This window comes from Salmo salar, chromosome ssa11 (assembly GCF_905237065.1).
Source record: "Salmo salar chromosome ssa11, Ssal_v3.1, whole genome shotgun sequence".
NCBI lineage: Eukaryota > Metazoa > Chordata > Actinopteri > Salmoniformes > Salmonidae > Salmo > Salmo salar.
Window position 1 is genome coordinate 89,933,393 of NC_059452.1, and position 24,863 is coordinate 89,958,255.

Below are 24,863 nucleotides of genomic sequence, written 5' to 3' on the forward strand. Positions count from 1 at the left end.
TTCACAATGGAAATAAAATGAAAATGCAACAAATAAATAAAATAATCTGACTCCTCTTCTCCTGATTTGTGACATCTGATACATCTCCAATGTAATGATGCTTTTGGTTTTGGCAGAGATATAGATTTGTTCATCACTGCAGCTGCACCTTATGGCGTAAGGATTAGAGGCGATTATGTTTCTGTGCTTTGGCAAAAGACAGCGTGTGTTTGTGATCTGAGCGGCCATTTGATCAAACGGATGAAAAAAATGATCACACCAAAAAAGACAATACACTATAAATACTCATCAAAGCTGCCACCATCATGGGGAAACATTTCCCCAGTCAATCTGTAAATCCCTTCATAATGAAAAATAATACAAGACTTTTGTCTTCATTAGAGATGCCAGAAAAATACTTGTTTCATGTGAGATATCCCCTCCCACTGGTGAGGTAATATCATCTGTCAATTAACACAATACGGTGTGTGTATGTGTCTGTACGTACATTACTGAATGTGTGTGTGTGTGTGTGTGTGTGTGTGTGTGTGTGTGTGTGTGTGTGTGTGTGTGTGTGTGTGTGTGTGTGTGTGTGTGTGTGTGTGTGTGTGTGTGTGTGTGTGTGTGTGTGTGTGTATTTCAGTCTTTTGGATGAATCCAGGGTAGAGGATTTGGTTACACATCAAAAAGACCAGCTAAAATGAGGCAAGATGATTATGTGGATAAGAACTCTGAATGTATTAAACACTATAGCTGCAGTATCTACAGTATGTTATTCCCCATACAGTGAGTGTCCTAACTCATTTAAGTAGCTGGGTAACAGAGTGTAATTGCTATTGCAAATGACTGACAGATGAGAGGCATGGGGGAAATATATGAGTTAGTACAGAATAACAAATAAGGACAGTGAGCAGAGGAACAGAGGAACAGAGAGAGATGAAAAGGGAGAAGACAGAAAGAAACCTTTAAGGCATCTACTGTAAAAATTCTGTGCTTTTCACCTCTCCCAAAGATATGGATTACTTAACAAACCGGTGTGTTATTTTGCTCTTTTCAATAACATCTTCAAAGTTCAGAGCTTTTTGTAACCTGTTTAAAAAATCCCTCCTCTGGTGAAATTCAAACAGACTCATTTGTGTTCAAATATCTATTATAAACCGGGCAATTTGGTTGTTTACCAATCTGATTGGGTAAACAGCATTCCAACTGTGTGTATATCAGACATATACCATGGGTTATTTTTTATGTTGATAACCAGTTTATAATAGCAATAAGGCACCTTGTGGGTTTGTGGTATATGCCCAATATACCACTGCTAAGGGCTGTATCCAGGCACTCCGCTTCTCTTAAAAAAGAGAAATAATAGAAAAATAACAACACGAGGAATAAACGCACAATGAGTAAATGATATCTTGTCTATATACACAGGGTACCAGTACTCAGGCCCTATTGCTTAACTAACCCCTGACCCTGCAACCCTGCAACTCTGGAGTGTGTGTGTGTGTGTGTGTGTGTGTGTGTGTGTGTGTGTGTGTGTGTGTGTGTGTGTGTGTGTGTGTGTGTGTGTGTGTGTGTGTGTGTGTGTGTGTGTGTGTGTGTGTGTGTGTGTGTGTGTGTGTGTGTGTGTGTGTGTGTGTGTGTGTGTGTGTGTGTGTGTGTGTGTGTGTGTGTGTGTGTGTGTGTGTGTGTGTGTGTGTGTGTGTGTGTGTGCGTGCGTGCGTGTGTGTGTGTGTGTGTGTGTGTGTGTGTGTGTGTGTGTGTGTGTGTGTGTGTGTGTGTGTGTGTGTGTGTGTGTGTGTGTGTGTGTGTGTGTGTGTGTGTGTGTGTGTGTGTGTGTGTGTGTGTGTGTGTGTGTGTGTGTGTGTGTGTGTGTGTGTGTGTGTGTGTGTGTGTGTGTGTGTGTGTGTGTGTGTGTGTAAGCGTGCGTGCGTGTGTGCGTTTGTGTCAGAATGCTCAGGTGGTTATTGATCCAGTAGTCAGTGAAGTCATAGACCCAGGGTAGTGAGGAATATGCCTGTATTGATTCCCCCTGTAGAGCTTGTCTCTCTCCCAGCTCATCTGGTTATATAACTGGCCCCTTTCCCCGTTTCCTTTTCTGTTTCATTGTATTGTTTTATGCTTGTTTTTCCCTCTCGGGCCTCGAATAGCAGAATAAGCAACACAAGAGTGCAGTCAGTGCTCTACACACTCTGAAGAGCAGACAGAAACAAACAGACACACACAAACAAACACAGAAAAATAGAAAGGGGGTTTATGGAAACACTAATCCACAAATCTAGATTATTTTTAGGATGGGAGGTTTGTCTGCAAATCCCAGTGTATTTAATGGAGCTCAGAACTGGAAGGGAAACACGGAAAACTGCATGCTTCAATTTTAAGCTCATTAGTTTGCCTGTTAAAGTTGGCTGCCTCCTTTCCTACTCCTCTACTCCCACCGTCAAGCAAGCAAGCACGCACGCACGCGCACGCACACACACGCACGCACACACACACACACACCTCAGATGAAGACAACACATGCACCTGTCCCTCCACCCACTCATCTAACATGTATAGACACCACTCTTTTCCCAGGCATTATTACCAGCGCTTTTCCCAGGCATTATTACCAGCGCTTTTCCCAGGCATTATTACCAGTGCTTTTCCCAGGCATTATTACGAGCGCTTTTCCCAGGCATTATTACCAGCGCTTTTCCCTGGCATTATTACCAGTGCTTTTCCCAGGCATTATTACCAGCGCTTTTCCCAGGCATGATTACCAGCGCTTTTCCCAGGCATTATTACCAGCGCTTTTCCCAGGCACGATTACCAGCGCTTTTCCCAGGCATGATTACCAGCGCTTTTCCCAGGCATGATTACCAGCGCTTTTCCCAGGCATGATTACCAGTGCTTTTCCCAGGCATGATTACCAGCGCTTTTCCCAGGCATTATTACCAGGGCTTTTCCCAGGCATGATTACCAGCGCTTTTCCCAGGCATGATTACCAGCGCTTTTCCCAGGCATGATTACCAGCGCTTTTCCCAGGCATGATTACCAGCGCTTTTCCCAGGCATTATTACCAGTGCTTTTCACAGGCATTATTACCAGCGCTTTTCACAGGCATTATTACCAGCGCTTTTCCCAGGCATGATTACCAGCGCTTTTCCCAGGCATGATTACCAGCGCTTTTCCCAGGCATGATTACCAGTGCTTTTCCCAGGCACGATTACCAGTGCTTTTCCCAGGCATTATTACCAGTGCTTTTCCCAGGCATGATTACCAGCGCTTTTCCCAGGCATGATTACCAGTGCTTTTCAAATGGAATTTTTACCAGCGCTTTCACAGGCATTATTACCAGTGCTTTTCCCAGGCATGATTACCAGTGCTTTTCCCAGGCATTATTACCAGCGCTTTTCCCAGGCATGATTACCAGTGCTTTTCACAGGCATTATTACCAGCGCTTTTCCAGGCATTATTACCAGCACTTTTCTCGTCACACATTTCAGGGTCGTTCCATGTCATTTTAGCAAACAATGACACCCACCATCTCACATTGTTCTGAAATATTGTCTGCAGTTAGAAACAGATAAGATAAGCATTTTCCTAGGTGAAAAAAAGTGTCAATTCCCCCCCAAATTACAAAATTACATGTTGGTTTCCTTACCCTGTAAGCAGTCTATTGACAGCAATCATGCTTTGGTTTTGTTTACCTGGTGACTGTTGTAACATTTACGGTACAAATCCAATGCAAGTCAATAACCATGTTTCCATCCACAGTTTTTATTTGAGGAAAGTCATACAGTATAAAAAAATTTTACCACGACAAATGTGATGGAAACAGGAAGTGACGGTACAATTTGTTCATTCGATATGGTGGGATCTTTTTGTGTCTGTAAAACTAATTACGTGACAAATTGCAGCTGAAACAATTTCTTGCGAAATTGTTGATAGAATAACCATCGTGTCGAGGTAAATTTGCAGTCAGGCGATGCTATGTTGTGTGGTCCTCCCACTACAACTTGACTGCCCTTGACCAGCACAAAAACATCCAGCTGATGTTCTGAAAGAGCTGCAAAATCTGGATCATTTTTTACATTTTTTTTTTTTTACATTTTAGTCATTTAGCAGACGCTCTTATCCAGAGCGACTTACAGTAGAGTGCATACATTCTATTACATTTTTAAATACTGGCCCCCCGTGGGAATCGAACCCACAACCCTGGCGTTGCAAGCGCCATGCTCTACCAGAGCCCTACAAATCAGCTGGGCTAGACAATCTGGACCCTCTCTTCCTGAAATTATCTGCCAAAATTGTTGCAACCCCTATTGCTAGCATATTCAACCTCTCTTTCGTATCATCTGAGATCCCCAAAGATTGGAAAGCTGCTGCGGTTATCCCCCTCTTCAAAGGGGGAGACACTCTAGACCCAAAGTGTTATAGATCTATATCCATCCTGCCCTACCTTTCTAAAGTCTTAGAAAGCCAAATTAACAAACAGATCACCGACCATTTCGAATCCCACCATACCTTCTCCACTATGCAATCTGGTTTCTGAGCTGGTCATGGGTGCACCTCAGCCACGCTCAAGGTACTAAACGATATCATAACCGCCATCGATAAAAGACTACTGTGCAGCCGTCTTCATCAACTGGCCAAGGCTTTCGACTCTGTCAATCACTGCATTCTTATCGGCAGACTCAATAGCCTTGGTTTCTCAAATGACTGCCTCGCCTGGTTTACCAACTACTTCTCTGATAGAGTTCAGTGTGTCAAATCGGAGGGCCAGTTTTCCGGACCTCTGGCAGTCTCTATGGGGGTGCCACAGGGTTCAATTCTCGGGCCGACTCTTTTCTCTGTATATATCAATGATGTCACTCTTGCTGCTGGTGATTCTCTGATCCACCTCTACGCAGACGACACCAAACTGGATGTAGTCTATCACAGTGCCATCCGTTTTGTCACCAAAGCCCCATATACTACCCACCACTGCGACCTGTATGCTCTCGTTGGTTGGCCCTCGCTACATATTCGTCGCCAAACCCACTAGCTCCAGGTCATCTATAAGTCTTTGCTAGGTAAAACAATGCCTAATCTCAGCTCACTGGTCACCATAGCAACACCCACCCATAGCACGCGCTCCAGTAGGTATATTTCACTGGTCATCCCCAAAGCCAACACCTCCTTTGGCCGCCTTTCCTTCCAGTTCTCTGCTGCCAACGACTGGAATGAATTGCAAAAATAACTGAAGCTGGAGACTTATATCTCCCTCTCTACCTTTAAGCATCAGCTGTCAGAGCAGCTTACCGATCACTGTACCTGTACACAGCCAATCTGTAAATAGCACACCCAACTACCTCATCCCCATATTGTTATTTATCTTTTTGCACCCCAGTATCTCCACTTGCACATCATCATCTGCACATCTATCACTCCAGTGTTAATGCTAAATTGTAATTATTTCACCTCTATGGCCTATTTATTGCCTTACCTCCCTAATCTTCTACATTTTTCGATTGTTATTGACTGTACGTTTGTTTATGTGTAACTCTGTGTTGTTGTTTTTGTCGCGCTGCTTTGCTTTATCATGGCCAGGTCACAGTTGTAAATGAGAACTTGGTTAAATAAAGGTGAAAAAAGAAAAGAAAAATGCAGTTTTTTTGGCTGCCGATGAAATAAGTTATAATGAACTTCACAGGGTGGTGAAAGTGCACGGGCGAGGAGCTTGATGCCCTTTTCCAATATATGAAGCATGAAAATTCTCATATAGGTACCATTGACTTGCATTGGATTTGTGCCACAAATATATCAGGATGTAGGATAAGACAAACTGACCAAATTCAATTACTAATTTCTCGGAACAGGGGAAAATAACCATCACCAAATTCACTCAGAATATATTACATAGTAGGAAGAAACAATACTTCAAGCCACAGCGCCATACTACTTCTCAGACATAGAGAACTGATACTGTATACTGGTTATTAGGGTGGGATTGGTGTGGGGTGTGGGGGGTCCGTGGGTGGCTTTAGAATTTGTTTTAATTTAGGTGCAATCAATTAGTTTAATTTCTCAGAGATCAAATCATATTTCAACAAAATAATGATGCAGCAGGAATGCTAATCGTAGATGGTGGATGCCAAAATCCTCTTTCTTGTGCTTTTTAAGGTGGAACAACCTTCCATGAAGCACAAACACACACGCCCACACACCACTCTCTAAGCTCTCTTCCTCAACCGTCAGCCAACCCTGCCTACAATGAGAGACGAATGTTAAAACACACTGCTTTACACTCTCATCCCCTCTCTACCTCTCCTTACGCCCTCTTACCTCCTCTCTCCCTCGAAATCTATCACATTTTTCTCTAGTCTAAATCATCACTCAAATCATCATGATCAGACAAACCGGTTCCATTTTCTAAACCCACTGCTTTTCCCTTTTCTCTCTCAGTCCCCTATTCTTTATTTCTCAACCTTTACATACTTGGCCACTATCTTTTTCTAGCAATATTAATTTAGTTTCATCCTCTCTCTTTTACTAGTCTCTTCTTCATGTCTCTATATTACCTTCTCTCTATGAAAATTGTGAAATCCCAAATGCCAACCCATTACAATTAATGAACTCCCATAGAAAATATAGTGTTCTAATATAGCTACATGTATTTATCCCTTTCATCACTACCAATTCCTCTATCTCTGTCCTCCACACTGCATCCCCACTGTTAGATCTCCTGCTGTTTATCTCCTCTCCAATCCTGCTTATAATATATGCCATCTATGCCATAAAAATGGCCCATAGAATACTATGCTGAAATGTAACACACAAGCCATCAACAGCAGCAGAGCAGTGGACAGGACAGGAAGTGGTGTTACTCACATGGTCTCGTCGTTCTGGAACTCCAGTTTCCCCGCCACCTCCTCGTAGTCCTCCTCAGCTTTGGCGGTGCCCTCCAGGGTGTGGTAAGGGATGGCCACTTTACCCCTGGCCCCGGACATCCGGTGCACCTTCACCTGCATGGTGCCCACGCTCTCGCTCACCCTCATCGAATCTACTTCAAACGTGAAGATGCCTGCGTGGTCATCGTCATAGATGGTTACCGTGGCGGTGTGGTCATTGCCGAGGGCGGCTTTGGGGGACAAGTGGGGGGAGAGGTCGCGCATGCTGCTGGTGGTGGTGATGGTGCTGGGCTCCAGGATAACCACCTCGGCACGGTGCACAATGCGAGGGTTGCTGAGGTGCACGTAGAAGTGCTCATCCTCTTCAAAGATGTCGTCATCAATAACCCCCACGGTCAGCTCCTTCAGCGTCTCACCGGGTTTGAAGACCAGGGTGCCCTCGGCAAACTCATAGTCTGAACCGGCATTGGCTGTGCCGTCCTCGGTCCGGTAGTCCACCTGAGGTGACCCAGGAACAAAACCAACTCAATGCCGATTTAATTTATTAATTAGACAGAAATAATTAAAATGTCCCCCTGGCTCGATCCTTATCTCATCTAAAACCTTTCCCATTATTACATGTGGCTTGAGTGATTGATTTTTAACATAATAAACCTTCCATTATACAGTATAATTAGTAACAAAGACAAATACGAGTTGCTTGTCCCCACTGACCTTGACTGTGCAGCCGCTTTCACCCCCATGGCGCCCAACAGACAGCTTGAGCGAGCCACAGTTCTCGAAGCACTGGTAGTGGGAGGATTCAAACTGCAGGTAGATGGTGTGAGGGTCCTCCTCCTGTCCACTGGCCTCATGGCAGTTCACTACCTTCCTGGCCTGGTCGGCAGCATGCTTCTTCAGGATGTTCCCAGCACCGATCATCATGCGTGTGGCCTGGATGCGGTAGAAGGCCCTGCTCTTCTGCTGCTGGACCAGAACCTGGTAGTTGGCCATCTCAATCAGCTGCTCCGTGTCCTTGTCTGGGTGCCTCTGTTTCAGCTCCTTCAGAGTGCGGGCCATGTCCCTCCGAGCTTCATCCTCCTCTGAGCCCATCCCCCCGCCCTCCACCACCCCCTCCAGCATGCCGTCCAGCACCTCCTTGGGGTGGGGGTGGGAGTTGCCCCCCTGGCCATCCATCTCCATGTCCATCTTGGTGAACATGCCGTCTCCCTCCGTCTCGATGATGATGCCGCGGGCCTTGTCGACACGGTAACGCTTGTGGATGTACTTGTAGAAGAGCAGGCGTCGGTCTGCGGCCCAGGCCTGAACCACACAAATGGGGAAGAACATGAATGTGAGCACAGCCTCCCACACCTCCACCTCCCCCGGGGAGATGACAGCCAGGATCAGGTAGAGCCAGATGTAGGCAAAGATGCTCCAGGTTGCCGTGACAAAGAATACCCTCAGGTGCTTGATCCTGCGTGTCTCGTTCTCTGGCACCACGTACACACAGAGGGCGATGATGATGAACATGTTGAAGGCTGCACTACCCACAATGGTGCTGGGGCCCAGGGAGCCTGCCTCAAATGAGTGGCCACACACCTCGATGACAGACAGCAGGATCTCTGGGGCAGATGAGCCTAGGGCCATCAGGGTCAGGTTGGATACTGTCTCGTTCCAGATGCGTACGGTGGCTGTGGTGGTCTCTCCGTTGGGCTTCTTGATGGTGATCTCTTTCTCCTGAGAGGTGATGACCTCAATAGAAGACATGAAGCGGTCGGCGATAATGGACATGCCCAAGAACATGTAGATGAGAGCCACAAAGTAGACGATGGCCCGCGCCACCTTGTCGCCCACTGACGGGTTCTGAGGGTTCCACATGGGCAGGACCACACCCTCAGAGCAGGGGTCTCCATCAGAGCAGTTGCTGGGCGGGCTGCTGGGTGCTGCTTGGTCTGAGCCGGCCTGGGAGAGGTGGGTGAGCCCCAGGAGGAAGAGGAGGAAGAGGGACGTGGAGGGGCAGGAGGCGGCGAAGGGGTGGACAAGGCTCAGAATGCGGGTGTGTAACATGCCGGCGTCCGGACATTCGAGTCAGCTGGCTCCAGAGATCAGCCCACTTCACATCCAACGTATCAACAGACACCCCTGGAAGACATAAGGGAAGAAGTGTAATGAGTTACAAGAAGGACTAGCACAAGCAGAATATTGATTGTTAGCTGCTGCAGATAGATCATTGTAAGGTCCGCAAGTCCTCGTCTTTCCTAAGGCAAAGGTGCTCTAGTGGTCGATCACAATGTGATGGGAGAGTTAGTTACAGTGATAGTTTATTCCATCCCACATATCTGGTTCATTAATTGAGGCCTGGATTACAGTGAAAACCAGCAGACCAAGTAAGTAGATCTCCAGAACCTGAATTATCGACTGCTGTTTTAGATGTTTTTTTTTTATTTAACCTTTATTTAACCAGGAAAAGCCCATTGAGACCCAGAGTCTCTTTTTCAAGGCAGACCTGGCCAAGAAGGCAGCAACAATCAATACATTACAGAATTAAAACATACAACAACATGTTCCAGCCTAAAAAAAAGCATTTACACTCCTCTGTAACAGAGTCTCCCATCAATATTTTAAGTTCATTCAGTGGCACTAACGTATCTAGATGAAGCATGGATTGTAGATTATTCCATGCCTCTGGTGCACAAGAAGAGAAGTCAGTTTTGCCTAATACTGTGAAAGTCCAGCGGACTTTATGTAGCAAACACCTAGCAGACTGGGTATGGTAACTGCTGGTGGTGAAGGAGACCAGACTACAGAGGTAAAGAGGAAGTTTACCCAAAAGGGCTTTGTAGATGAACACATACAAAGGTATCTTTCTGCGCATATAAAGTGAGGCCAGCACAGTGCAGATGACACCACTGTTGTTTACCCACCTGAGTAAATTTCCTCTTTGGCAAATAAAGCGACACAGCCAAATGCACTTATCGTTACCCTGTTTCTGTTGTTATTGGTGTTACAATAGCCATTGCTGCTGCTGTAGCTGATGCTGTAAACCAGTACTTTAATACTTTAATTCTCTGAATATCACATTCAACAGCTCCTGTTTCACCCCTTCTCTGTTGTGTGACTGACTTCCTATTGTGCTGCCGTGTCAATGTTAACTCTGTAATAGATCAAGCACAGTGAGTGTTCACTTTGTAATACACTTTTTTGAAAACACTAACCCTCACTCTTCTAAATGTTTCTGTCTAAGGAGCTTAACAAATGTGTTAAACCGTGGCCCAGAGTCAGTGGTAACAATAACAGTGTAATGCGTCATATTCACAAAAAGAGAACGTGTTTTTGCTCCTTCTCATCCCTGAAACGTCCTGGCTGAGGCGTGTTTTATAAGAGCCTGTATCACGCACAGAGGACCAATGATGCCTCTGCTTCCTTAGCCTCTCTTTCTCCACAAACAGCACAGTACAGTCACATCAGCCGCTCCTGTCCCTCCAAGCCCTACAATGGTCCACAATCTCTCACCTCCTAGTGCCAGACTCCCCTCCCCTCTCCATGTGAACACCTCACCAATCGCCCACCTCTTTGGTTTATCATAACCCTATAAGCAACACTTCAGGACTGCTTTGTTTCCAAACAATGATCACCGGCAGCTATTGTACCACCAATAACATCAGAAACAGCCTCTCTGGGTAAGTGAGTAAGTGCATTTGGCCATAGTGGCTTACTAGCTAAAGAAGAGATTGCTCAGAGGTGGGTGAACAGAACAGCATCCCTGATCTGTGGAGGGGATCTAGTCCTCTATTCACAGTTCACATTTTCATCAGCCTGCCTGTACGCTCCAATGGCTCTCCCTGGAACTTCAACTACTTGGAGGGGAATTACGGTGTTTTTGCTTGCCTTCCATTTTCCCAAGGAAAAATCCTGCAGCCACTATAAGCAGTTCAACACACTGCTGTGTGGCATATGATGCATGGTTGGCCCTATACAGATGTTGGACCTTAATTTGACCAGTATTGTCGCAACAAAATAATACTGCAGCAACAGGATTTTAATGTTAACTCCATAATGTTGCTTGATCGGTGGTTCGGCTATTAGCTGGCCAAAATTAGGCTACATGAAAGTGCAATACTGTTAATATAACCGTGAGTTATTGCAGGTTTTCAGTGAATTTATGTAAATCATGATTCCCATCTGCATTTCCTGAGTTGAAGGACAATTCTGTATATACTACCATAAGGAGAAGCTTCCGGCAGCGACGGGCAGAGATGTTGCCAGTCAACGGTCAGAGTTGCTATCTCGCCTTGTCAGGCCGACACTTTATTAGTCCTGGGTGATGTAGCCAGCTAGCAAATTAACTTCACTTACCATGCAACATAGCCCAACGTAGTGAGACTGGAGAGTAGCTTTAGTTCCCCAATGGTCGACAGGCTAAACACTCTGTGGACATGGCACGCACATGTATGCACCCTGACTATTAACTTAATAATAAGGAACAGAGATCTGGAAAACAGTGAGCAACCATGTACGGTCAGTTAGAGACAACGTGTCTGCGTCACATCGAAAGGACATAGAAGCCTCTGAGCACCTTTACATTGGTTTGGTTCACTGATTTGCACCCTTAAAAAGACAAGCGTCTTCAAACATGTAAACCTTTAACAAATGAGGCACACTGTTGAGGGGTCAAAGAGGAAATTGTTGCATCTCAAAAACATTGTCATTTAGAGCCAGGAGGATTATATAACATTACAAGATGCCAAGAAGAAGAAGACGGCATGAATATTGAGAAGAAGATGTGTTATGGATTAAGATAGGATTATAGTTGGATTAAATGAGAGGAGTAAAAATACAGATTTTCTGTAGGGAGCTCCCTTCGTTCTCTTGGAGGTGAGTCAGGTGCTAAAATAGACTGACAGACACACTTGGCCTTAGAAACACAGAATCATCTCAACCAGAGGGGAAGTCAGGACCGAATCTCAGGAGACCAAGACCAGGCATACAGTATAGAGACTATGACAAGACCATCAGCAGAGACATCAGGTGCAAAGATCCAGATTCCAGACAAAACCAATACGTTAGGTTCAGAGACACAGACCAGAACCAGAACTGGACATCAGCTGTGTGTGCGGTAAAGAATTAATCAGTGGTCCAATCAGCTAGTCGTCGTCTCTCTCTCTCTCCACTGAGAATTCTGCCATCAGTGACCAAATCCAACAGGCCAGAAACAACAAGTAGAGTTTGAAACAACATGAGCAAACCCTACCCACCATACATTTGGTGCCATTTCTGATATTTCTTGAGCAGAATATGCTTGTACAAATTGATTCAATTTCCCTTCAAGTTTCACTGTGTCTAGACTGGGTACCGCACTCCATCAATTTCTATTTGACATTTGTAGTTTTATTGTTACCCACATAGACTTGATGGTATACATACCCATGGATTTCAGTTAGCATTAATGCAAAGGGATGTAGAAATAACACAAGGGCCATACACATTCTATATATTTCTTTATCATTGTTGTTTTGTATGAGTCTACGAACACTGCACAACTATACCAAACCATCTATATATATCAGACCTGTTTTACTTGTGCAGATTCCATGTGGTAGGAGGTTTGGTTTGGGGACCAAAAGCAGTCAATACTGTATTTACACCATATCTGCCTCACTCTGCCTCTTCAGTCCAGCCTAGTCAATATTGCGCACACCTCCCCTCTATCTTCATCTACCTCCTGACAGCAACCCCCTCCACTCTGCTGAGCAATGCTACACAGATCATGTAAATCCTATAATACAGTAACTGATTATTGATATGCCTATACTCTTTTAACAGTTTTCATTGTGGCCCAGAAACCGTAAAATCAATTCAGTGCTAATACTGAATATATGTTCTAATACTGAGACTAACCATGAAGGCAATCTCTTCGAGGCCATGTAACGTAACTGCCTCATTAAGGTCAGCTGATGATGTAATATACAAACATCGTTCTTTCTCCAGGTTAGACCACAGGGCTGCTCACCGCTAGTGCACAGCAAGGGGAATGAGAGCGGAGCAGCACACTAATGAAGGCACCAATAGAGAGGAGCTAGAGAACACCTGCAGGTCACCCCTGCTGTTCTCACACTACTGAAGCATGTGTTCCCTATCGTTAACGACACACAGTCAGACACCCTGTCAGGGTTTGACCACACGGCTCTCCTTTTGCTCTCTGTCTGGTGCCTGATGTGCAATGGGAGGGCCTATTTAACATATATACGCGGGGAGTCAGGAAGAAGGTGCAGAAGGTACGCGTAATGATAACAAAAGGCAGATAAACAAAACAGGAGAAGTGTACTGAATGTGAACAAAGCCATTACTGCCTGATGACTGAGGCTACTGAGGGCTAAATAAAGAGAGAGTAATCAAGGTGATGATGAGGTCCAGGTATGCATAATGATGATTGCCAGGACCTGTGGTTTGTAGACCGGCAACGTTGAGTGCCGGAGCCAGGGAGCGGGAGTAGGTGGAGAGCCAGACGCAATCACCAGGATGGAACACGGGAGCCTCACTGTGGTGGCGGTCCACCTACTCCTTCTGGAGGCAGATGGCGTGCTGGAGCCGCACGGTGGGCAGCGTTCCAAACCTCCTCTGCGCACCAGAACCATTCATCCACCGCAGGGGCTTTGGTCTGGCAAGGGGTCCATGGGGCCAGGGCCGGCTGATATCCCAGGACGCACTGGAAGGGAGCACAGTGGAGGAATGACAAAATTAGTTCTGGGCGTACTCTCCAGGGAAGGAAACGGGCCCACTCCCCCTGTCGGGCCTGGCAGTGACTCCTAAGGAACCTCCCCAGCCCCTGGTTGGGCCTCTCCACCAGCTCGTTTGACTAAGGCCGGCACCCCAATGTGAGGCTGGCCGTGGCATCCAGCTTCTCCATGAAGGCTCTCCATTCCCGCGATGTGAATTGGGGGCCACGGTCGGAGACGATGTTCTCCGGAAGGCCATAGTGCCTGAAGACCTGCTGGAATAGTGCATCAGCAGCCTGGAGAGCAGTAGAGAGACCAGAGAGAGGGATAAAACAGGAGGATTTGGAGAATCTGTCCACCACAACCATAACAGTGGTGAAACCATCAGAAGGGGGAAGATCAGTAACGCAATCTATGGACAGATGAGACGAAGGCCGCAGAGGCACGGGAAGGAGAAGGAGTTTCCCCACTGAAGCGTGCCGGGGTGATTTGGTTTGGGCACATATGGAGCAGGAGTTGATGTAGCGGGCGAGATCCTACACCAAGGTGTGCCTTAAGTACTTTACGGACATGGATTTAATGGTGCGAGCGATACGTAGGTGTCCAGCGGCAAAGGGATGTATGCGCCCAGGTCAACAGCCAATCCCTTACCTCCGTGGGGACGCAGGTGTGCTCCGGAAGGGAGGCAGCAAGCGCGGGTTCCCTCTCCAGAGCCTGGTGGATGTCCACGTCTACGTCCAAAAGCACGGGGTTAATGATTCGAGAGGGCTGAATGATGGGCGCACTCAGAACAGGAAAGGGCCCACCTTGCTTGGCACGGATTCAGCCACCTCGCTGTCTGTATGTAGGTTCCGATGGTCGGTGAGGATGAGAAATGGGTCCTTGGCGCCCTCCTGCCAGTGTCTCCACTCTTTTAATGTCAACTTCACCACCAGGAGCTCCCGGTGGCCGACATCATAGTTCCTCTATGCAGGAGAGTAGTATGCACATGGATACAATTTCTGTGGGTTACCTTGACGTTGGGACAGGACAGCCCCCATGCCCACTTATGAGGCATCCACCTCCACCACAAAGGGCAGGGCAGGATCTGGGTGTTTCAGCAACGGGGCTGAGGTGAAACGGCCCTTCAGTAGGCGGAAGGCCTCATCGGCTGCAAGACTCCACACCAACTTACTGGGACTGCCCTTGAGGAGAGAGTTGAGAGGAGAGGCAATGGAGCTGAAGTTTTTAATGAAGCGGTGGTAGAAGTTGGAAAATCCCCCAAAAACGTTGTAGTCCCTTTACGGTGGTTGGGACTGCCTCAACCTTCCTCTCAACCATCACCACTCCCGAGGTCTGATCCGGTATCCCAAGAAGGAGACAGCCACCTGATAGAACTGGCACTCCTCCTCCGCTACCCGGACGTGGGCAATGTAATCCTCCAAGGTGGCCGATTAGACCTGGATTTTGTCGATATACACGACCACCTGGCGCCCAAGCATGTTCCGCAACACCTCATTCACAAATGCCTGCAAAACCGACGGAGCATTAGCTAACCCATAAGGCATTACCAAGTACTCGTAGTGCCCAGACATCGTGCTGAAGGCCGTTTTCCATTCATCCCCCTCCCGGATGCGGATCAGATTGTAGGCACTCCACAAGTGCAGTTTAGTAAAAAAAACGGGCCCCGTGGAGTTGTTCCATGGGGGCTGGGAGAGGGTAGCGGTACTTGGTGGTGATGGAATTGAGGCCTCTGTAATCAATGCACGGACGTAGACCTCTGTCCTTGGCCACAAATAAGAAGACTGCCAATGCAGGGGAGGTGGATGAGCAGAAAAAACCCTGCTGCAGAGCCTCCTGGATGTACTCCTCCATGGCCTCGGTTTCAGCCACCGACTGAGGGTAGACGCGACCGCACGGAGGTGCAGAGTCTGAAAGCAGGTCGATAGCACAGTCCCAGGGGCGATGAGGAGGGAGACAGGTGGCGCGGGTCTTGGACAAAACCTCCCAGAGATCCTGGTAAACATCCGAGATGTCGGCCTGGAGGGCAACCACAGGACTCTCAACCGACGTGGAACCATAGGGTAATGGAAAGCAGGTCTTCCGACATCCGGGAGCCCAGGCGGTGAATTTTTATCCTCGACCAAGAGATGGTGGGGTCATGACGTTGGAGCCACGGGAGGCTGAGGATGACTGTGTACGGGTGCATTGATGATGAGGAAGGGAAGGATTTCTTGGTGCAGGAGTCCCACGGTCAGGGTGAGTGGTGCTGTGATGTGCATGACTCAGGTCTGGACCTCCTTGCTCAGTCCTCCATGGAATAGGGTGCAGAGTGCCGGGTCATTCCATCTGCTGGAGGCTACCACGGTCCGGAAGGTGAAGGCGTACTCAGCAGCGGTCTGGGCACCTTGCCGGAGTTGGAGTAGTCACTCTCCTCCGTCTCTGCTCTCTGGTGGATGGTCGAAGACTGCCCTGAACAGAGCCATAAACCTCTCGTAGGAACCTAGCTCCTCCTCTCCTCTCTCCCTGACGGCCGTAGCCCACTCCAACGCCTCTCTGGTCAGCAGGGAAATGACCGTGGCAACCTTGGACCTCTCGGTGGTGGGGGCTCCTGTGTGATGGGCAAAATAGAGGGAGCACTGGGGAAAGAAGCCACGGCATTGGTATGGAGTCCCGTCATACTTGTCCGTGAGGGACAGTCGGTCATCGCTGACCTGGGCGGTCTGCTGGGTAGGCTGGGGGGCTGGCTCGCTGGGACGACTCGTGCTAGGAGGCCAACCGCTAGTTGGAGGTGAATCCTCTTGGGTGGTTTCGAGGCAGTGGAGGACATGGAGGACCCCTTCCACAGCCACACACAGTTGCACTAGCTGATCGTGGTGTTGGCAGAGTAGGTGTCCTTGTTTCCACGACCTTCTGGGAGATGTCTTCCTTTTCAGCTGCTTCCATAATACAGTGCCTTCGGAAAGTATTCAGACCCCTTGACTTTTTCCACATTTTGTTACGTTACAGCCTTATTCTAAAATTGATTAAACAGTTTTTTTCCCCTCATCGATCTACTCACAATACCCCATAATGACAAAGCAAAAACAGGTTTTTAGACATTTTTGCTAATTTATAAAAAATAAAAACTGAAATAAAACATTTACATAAGTATTCAGACCCTGTACTCAGTACTTTGTTGAAGCACCTTTGGCAGCGATTACAGCCTCGCGTCTCCTTGGGTACGACGCTACAAGCTTGGCACACCTGTATTTGGAGAGTTTCTCCCATTCTTCTCTGCAGATCCCCTCAAACTCTGTCAGGTTGGATGGGGAGTGTCGCTGCACAGCTATTTCAAGTCTCTCCAGAGATGTTCGACAAAGGCCCTTCTCCCCCGATTGCTCAGTTTGGTCGGGCGGGCAAGCTCTAGGAAGAGTATTTGTAGTTCCAAACTTCTCCATTTAAGAATGATGGAGGCCACTGTGTTCTTGGGGACCTTCAATGCTGCAGAAATATTTTGTTACCCTTCCCCAGATCTGTGCCTCAACACAATCCTGTCTCGGAGCTCTACGCAGAATTCCTTCCACCTCATGGCTTGGTTTTTTCTCTGACATGCACTGTCAACTGTGGGACCTTACATAGACAGGTGTGTGCCTTTCCAAATCATGTCCAATCAATTGAATTTACCACAGATGGACTCCAATCAAGTTGTAGAAACATCTCATGGATGATCAATGGAAACAGAATGCACCTGAGCTCAATTTAGAGTTTCATAGGAAAGGGTCTGAATACTTATGTAATTAAGGTTTTTCTGTTTTTGCAAAAATGTCTAAAAACTTGTTTTCTGTTTTCACTTTGTCATTATGGGGTATTCTGTGTAGATTGCTGGCGATGTAATTTAAAAAAAATCTATTTTAGAATAAAGCTGTAACGTAACAAAATGTGGAAAAAGTCAAGGGGTCTGAATACTTTCTGAAGGCACTGTAGATTCAGTGGTTGTAAAGATGGGGAGAGGTCTGTCCATAATAAAGAGATGCTCTGCTTTTTTGACACCACACTCCACAAAGCTAGTCCTGCAGGCTCTAGTTTTATCTTATCTTGATTATTGTCCAGTCATACGGTCAAGTGCTGCAAAGAAAGACCTAGTTAAGCTGCAGCTGGCCCAGAAAATAGCCTCACATCTTGCTCTTCATTGTAATCAAAGGGCTAATATTAATACTATGCTTGGCCAAGAGTTGAGGAAAGACTGACTGAGTCACTTCCTGTTTTTATAAAAAACTATGTGTTGGAATTTCCAAATTGTTTGCATAGTCAACTTACACATAGCACTGACACACTTACCACAGCAGACATGCCACCAGGGGTCTTTTCAGTCCCAGGTCCAGAACAAATTCAAGGAAACGTACAGTACTATACAGAGCCATAAGTGCATGGAACTTCCTTCCATCCTATATAGCACAAGTGAAAAGCAAACCTGGTTTAAAAAACGAATAAAGCAAAACCTCACGGCACAACGCCTCTCCCCCATGTGACCTACTTGTTGTGAGTATGTACTGACATGTTTGTGTAACTGATAGATGCACACACACACACTACATGTTAATGTTTTTAATTGTATGTCAATTGTAAATGTCTTTTGTCTGTAATGTCTTTTTCGTTATGTGTCGGACCCCAGTAAGACTAGCTGTCGTCATAGGCGTCGGATAATGGGGATCCTATGAAATCAAATCAAATCCCCAGCTGAGTCTACAAGTGTCAAGAAGTTCATGGATGCTCCTTCTGTTTCTCACCTTTTAAGCGTTTGCTTCCTTTATTTTCTGTCTCTCCTTTTCCCCCTTTCACACTCTACTAAAATATAAAATAATCACTATTATAACAAAAGCCCAAAGATAATTCCTCATACAGAATGAGAACCGTGCGCAAGGGATTGTTTCCTTTCACTGTTTGGCATAATTTCTGTTAATACAATCCCCACCACCACACACAATGAGATAACAACAGGCAGGCAAGATTGTTTACTTCAAATATATGAGGATTTTCCTTTATGGAAGTGACAGAGCTGAGATTAAAATCTTCTCTTCTTCAAATATATGAGGATTTTCCTTTATGGAAGTGACAGTGCTGAGATTAAAATCTTCTCTTCTTCAAATATATGAGGATTTTCCTTTATGGAAGTGACAGTGCTGAGATTAAAATCTTCTCTTCTTCAAATATATGAGGATTTTCCTTTATGGAAGTGACAGTGCTGAGATTAAAATCTTCTCTTCTTCAAATATATGAGGATTTTCCTTTATGGAAGTGACAGTGCTGAGATTAAAATCTTCTCTTCTTCAAATATATGAGGATTTTCCTTTATGGAAGTGACAGTGCTGAGATTAAAATCTTCTCTTCTTCAAATATATGAGGATTTTCCTTTATGGAAGTGACAGAGCTGAGATTAAAATCTTCTCTTCTTCATCGGCTAATTTAAAATTGTTCTCTATTGTCTACAACAAGCACATTCGAATAACACAGAGGGACAAAGGAAGAAAGAGATGACACTGCAATGAGAGAGAATATTTTTAAATCCCATTCCTGAGTGGAGTTAGGGGTTGAAGACTTGGCTTTGATGTCATGGATGGGGAAAGGTATGGTACAGGGAACTGAAATCACATGTATGGCAGCAGTAATGTGGAGAATTGCACACATGCCTAAACACACACGTTGCTCACACACAAAATGAAATAAAAAAATCTTCTGTTTTTTGCATACCGGTAGGTACACATGTGAGGTATTCAACTGACAGACAGACACAGAGATGCCAACTCATAAATAAATACTACTTCACTGGGATATTTTTCTCAACACTGATACAATATTCAAGGAATTCCAATTTTAAAACTGCCATGACAGTCACATTACACAATCAAATAGGCATAAGATCCCAATTCTATGATATAAGAGCAATGGTTTGGATTGACATTTAATTGAGTTGATACACATAGTAGAGTACCTAATGTGTATGGCATCAAACGTGTGGGGAAAAAAATCAGATTTTAAATGGGTCAACAGCATTCCCCTTGAGCTGTAAAAACATGAAGGCTATCCCAGCCCAGCTTCCTGCATATTCAGAGCTGTCATTTTCCCTTTTTCAATATGCTGCACACATGTCCACACACACATTGATATTCACGGCATATGCAACACATTACCATTCAGAACGTCCTAATCCCAAACAGGAGCCGAATGAAATTGTTTCATGCTGATCTCTCCTGATGTGAACATGCTTTTCATTTCATGGCCTGGTCCACTAGAAGACTCCACAATTTGAACAAGCACAATCAATCACACATAGAATTGTTGTGCCTCTAAAGAACTAATCTAGACCTTAACCTCAGAGATTTTCAAAAGTTATCTATTCGGATTTCACCTATCGGATAGGATTAAAATTAGAATGAATAGAATGAATTGGAATGAATAGAACGGGAGTCCCCATTCAAGTCAATGAATTGTCAGTTCTATTCATGATATTGCCATGTATTTAATCCTATCCAATAAGTGAAATCTAGATAACTGGGCCCAGGGAAGTAAATGTGTAACAAGCAACCAGGCCAATGCAAATGAACTACGCTCTTCTAACTCCATCCTCTTATCTAAGACCGTGTTCAATCAACCGGTTATCAGGGGTCCAGGATAATTCATGCATTCTTGCAGCAAGAAAGAAAATCATGTTTCTGACACTGACCTCACAGGATCACCAATATAAGTTGTTAATGAAGCAAGCCAGTAAGATTCATACAAATTCACAACTGTTGATGTGCACCTGCCAGCACTGCATGTCTTTTGTTGCAGATGAACCACATGTGCTGTCCTGACTCTGGTGAAATAAGAATATAAGGTAAAGTCAGGCCACCCTGTAAAAGGCCTTGGAACGTTACCTAGCTGGGAGAGACAGCATCTGGAGTATATGGCATGTGCCAGACAAAAATAACACTACCTCTTCTTTTTACTTTCTTCTTTCAATTGGTGATATTTGCCCAGGGGCAGGCACAGCTACATTCTCCATTCGTCTCCTCTCTATGTCTCAAGTATCTGCTGGAAATCTTGTACCCCCCCCCTCCCCTACTCCTCCCCAACCCCACTTCAAGTTTTCTGTGCCACTAGTTGTGTTGCCACATAACCCCCATATGTCATATTCTTGGTCTTAAAACTTGCCTTGCCAACTCTTTCGCTGTACTTTGCCAACCTATATCCACACGTCTTACACATTTCCATTCAAGAGTCGTTGACATTCACTCAGTAATGACTGCAATATTACACAGAGATGGAGCCAGTGTGGGCACATGCCCAAATAACTGAGCAAAACCCGATATCACAGAAAAGCATTTATAGGAAGGGAAGTATTGACATTGGGCACTATGCCTTCTCAATATGGCTAAAGCACATTCTCATTTCAATTATCATGAAGCAAAAACACATGGAATTTCTAACAGCAGAAATAGATTTACTTGTTATCAATGTCATGCACAACTGGCTGGTATATCCGTTGAGTGACCTCAACGTGTGACTTCTTGTTGGCATTTTGACTCTGTCTGGTGTGTAGCCTGGCATTATGCTGGGCAGAGCCATTCAGACTGCCCAGACAGACAGACTTCCCAGACAGACAGACTGCCCAGACAGACAGACAGACAGCCCAGACAGACAGCCCAGACAGACAGACAGACAGACAGACAGACAGACAGACAGACAGACAGACAGACAGACAGACAGACAGACAGACAGACAGACAGACAGACAGACAGACAGACAGACAGACAGACAGACAGACAGACAGAAAGAGACCTACAGAAAGTGAGAGGGGTGGAGGGAGAGAAAGCAAAAGGGATGGAGGGAGAAAGAGGGAGAACATATTGATTTGAATATCTAAAAAACCCATGTCTGCATCATGAGCATTTTATAATAAAAATGGTATGTCCAATTCAAATCCTGAAATGACTCAATTCAAAATGGAATTCACTCTAAAACATTAATTTAAATACAGGGAGTAGAGAAAAAAGCAGAGCTTGACATTTAATAGGGCTCCAGACAGATGGAGGTAGTGTGTGTGTGTGTGTGTGTGTGTGTGTGTGTGTGTGTGTGTGTGTGTGTGTGTGTGTGTGTGTGTGTGTGACAGACCTGGGTTCAAATTCTATTTCAGGTATTTAAATTACTTTTAAACACATATTCAGATTATTTTATTTGAAAAAACAATTAGTTGAATACTGGAATAAAGTAACAGTAAGGCCTGAGAACCCAATGATTATTGTGTGATAACTCCTTCCGAAGGGCTGGTCGCTTTGGGCTGGGAACAGCCCTTAGGAAGGAGTTATCACACAATAATCCCCAGGTTTGAGGGCCTTATTGCTTTTATAAAACAGTTGCCAACATATTTATACAAATTTGAATTACATTTTTTCATTAAAAACATTATTTAAACAAGTAAATTTGTGTTTGCATTCTGAAGTTGCTCCACAAGCGGCTGGTCATTAGTTATTTTCTCATGTCATGTCACGTTAATTCGAATCATTCTATTCATTCGACATTGCTATGCTAAACAAATAATTGGCACGTAGCTTGCTAGCAGAGATTCAATGGTGATGATAGACAAGATCTTCAATAAATAATGGTTCAATAAATATCCAATAATCACACAGGCAACAACTACTAAGGTTGGCGCAAGTTTTCTCAAATGTAAAAGTCAAATTTCAAAGTGTTTTGTTTCATCCCTGTATCATTCCAAGATTAAGTTTAGGCATTAACTCCAAATGGTTAAGATAAGGGTTAAGGTTTAGGAGAGGCTTAAAACAAAAAATATCAAAAACAACTTTTTATAGCTGGATTCAAACATGCAACCTTTGGAACCAGCGGCAGATGCTTACACCCATATGCCACGCTCGTCCACAACACCTTTGCAAAACCAAAGCCAGGTCATCTGATGCAGCACTCCATCACTCTCCTTCTTGGTCAAATAGCCCTTACACAGCATGGAGGTGTGTTGGGACATTGTCCTGTTGAAAAACAAATGATAGTCCCACTAAGCGGATAGGATGGCGTATCACTGCAGAATGCTGTGGTAGCCATGCTGGTTAAGTGTGCCTTGAATTCTAAATAAATCACAGACAGTGTCAACAGCAAAGCACCCCCACACCATAACACCTCCTCCTCCATGCTTTATGGTGGGAAATACGCACGCGGAGATCATCCAATCACCCACACCGCATCTCACAAAGACACGGCGGTTGGAACCAATAATCTCCAATTTGGACTCCAGACCAAAGGACAGATTTCCACCGGTCTAATGTCTATTGCTCGTGTTTCTTGGCCCGAGCAAGTCTCTTCTTATTATTGGTGTCCTTTAGTAGTGGTTTCTTTTCCAGCAATTCGACCACGTAGGCCTGATTCACAGTCTCCTCTGAACAGTTGATGTTGAGATGTTCCTTTAACTCTGTGAAGCATTTATGAGGCTGGTAACTCTAATGAACTTATCCTCTGCAGCAGAGGTAACTCTGGGTCTTCTTTTCCTGTGGTGGTCCTCATGAGAGTCAGTTTCATCATAGCGCATGATGTTTTTTGCAACTGCACTCAAAGAAACTTTCAAAGTTCTTGAAATGTTCCATATTGACTGACCTTCATGTCTTAAAGTAATGATAGACTGTCTTTTCTCTTTGCTCATTTGAGCTGTTCTTGCCATAATATGGACTTGGTCTTTTACCAAATTGGGCTATCTTCTGTATACCCCCCTACCTTGTCACAACACAAGTGATTGGCTCAAATGCATAAAGAAGGAAAGACATTCCACAAATGAACTTTTAAGAAGGCACACCTGTTAATTGAAATGCATTCCAGGTGACTACCTCATGAAGCTGGTTGAGAGAATGCCAAGAGTGTGCAAAGCTGTCATCAACGCAAGGGGTGGCAATTTGAAGAATCTCAAATATAAAATATTGTAACGACCCTGGGTTTATAAGCGCGGATATCGACTCCGCCGCTCGAGCATGCTTTTGCGGCAGTCGATAGCGCACTGGATTTCGCGCTAGAAGGTCGAGGGTTCGAGACCTGCTCCCTGCCTGTTTCATTACATTGGTGTCAGAAGTAGGATTGGACCTTGCATCCACGACAGTGCGTGTGCTTGGCCAGTGAGCGCGTTCCTGTAAGACGTAGAGTCGCAAGCTAGCGCGAGGACGAGCTCTTTGAAAGGAGGGAGTAGTGTAACGACCCGGGGTTTATAAGCGCGGACATCACAGTCGATAGCGCTTTGGACTTCGGGCTAGAAGGTCAAGGGTTCGAGACCTGCTCCCTGCCTGTTTCATTACAATATATTTTGATTTGTTTAACACTTTTTTGGTTACTACATGATTCCATATGAGTTATTTCATAATTTTGATGTCTTCACTATTATTCTACAATGTAGAAAATAGTCAAAATAAAGAAAAACCCTTGAATGAGTAGGTGTTCTAAAACTTTGGACCGGTAGTGTAGCTAGCTATCAGAGATGCAATGATGATGAGAGACAAGAACTTCAATAAATTATTATTTAATAAATATCCAATAGGTTTCCATGGTGAATTGTTATTTTCACATTCATTCTTAGGCTAGCTAGCCCTAGGAACATATCTGTATCTGACTACTAACACGGGAGAGATCGCATTTGTAAAATGATACATTGTTGCACAGGTTATAGAGGTAGACAGGTAGGTGTATAAAACCTCCAACTGTTGCAAACCAAATAGTAGCATGGAAAAATTATGTTTAGACGCTTTATTCCTCCAGGGAGATGATATGTATACATTTCCTGCCTGGGGCGCGGGATAGTGGAATAATGAGATTACCACGTCATGGTATTTTGCGGGATATCAAACAATCAGCATCCAGGATCCAAACAACCCGTTTTGTAATTGGAAATACACTTGGAAAGTACAGTATTTGAAAATACAAAAATACACTGAATCATGAATTTAAACCAGGTATTTGAAAATAGTACTTGAAATAAAATCTTTTTTAATTTTTTTTTACAAATAACCATTCAAGTATTCAAATAAAAGTATATATTTTGGACTTAGTATTTGAAAATACCCAAATACAGAAAATAGTATTTAAATAACAAATATTGAAATACACACATATTTGAACCCATGTCTGGTTGTGTGTGTGCGTGTGTGTGAGAGAGACAGAGAGAGAGAGAGAAAGAGAATGCGAGAGAGAGAATGACAGCGAGTGAGAAAGGGTTTTTAAGAGATTGTGGGATTTAACATTCTCTTCACCATGGTGGAGCCCAAAGACATACAACTTAAATTGTGCTTTTAATTTCCAGGAAAAAAATTGATAGCTCTGCCACTTC

The 24,863-nt window shown here is 44.9% G+C and overlaps 1 protein-coding gene across 1 annotated transcript in view; it reads right to left on the reverse strand.

The window, feature by feature from the left end:
- LOC106563494 (sodium/calcium exchanger 1) overlaps positions 1-24,863 on the reverse strand; it is a 60,069-nt gene that overhangs the window by 25,645 nt on the left and 9,561 nt on the right. Inside the window, exons 3-4 of the mRNA XM_014129143.2 lie at positions 7,566-8,975; positions 6,832-7,349 (exon numbers count right to left, since the gene is read on the reverse strand). Of these exons, the coding sequence (XP_013984618.2) occupies positions 6,832-7,349; positions 7,566-8,900 (1,853 nt within the window). The 5' untranslated portion in view covers positions 8,901-8,975. The remainder of the gene's footprint in view (positions 1-6,831; positions 7,350-7,565; positions 8,976-24,863) is intronic.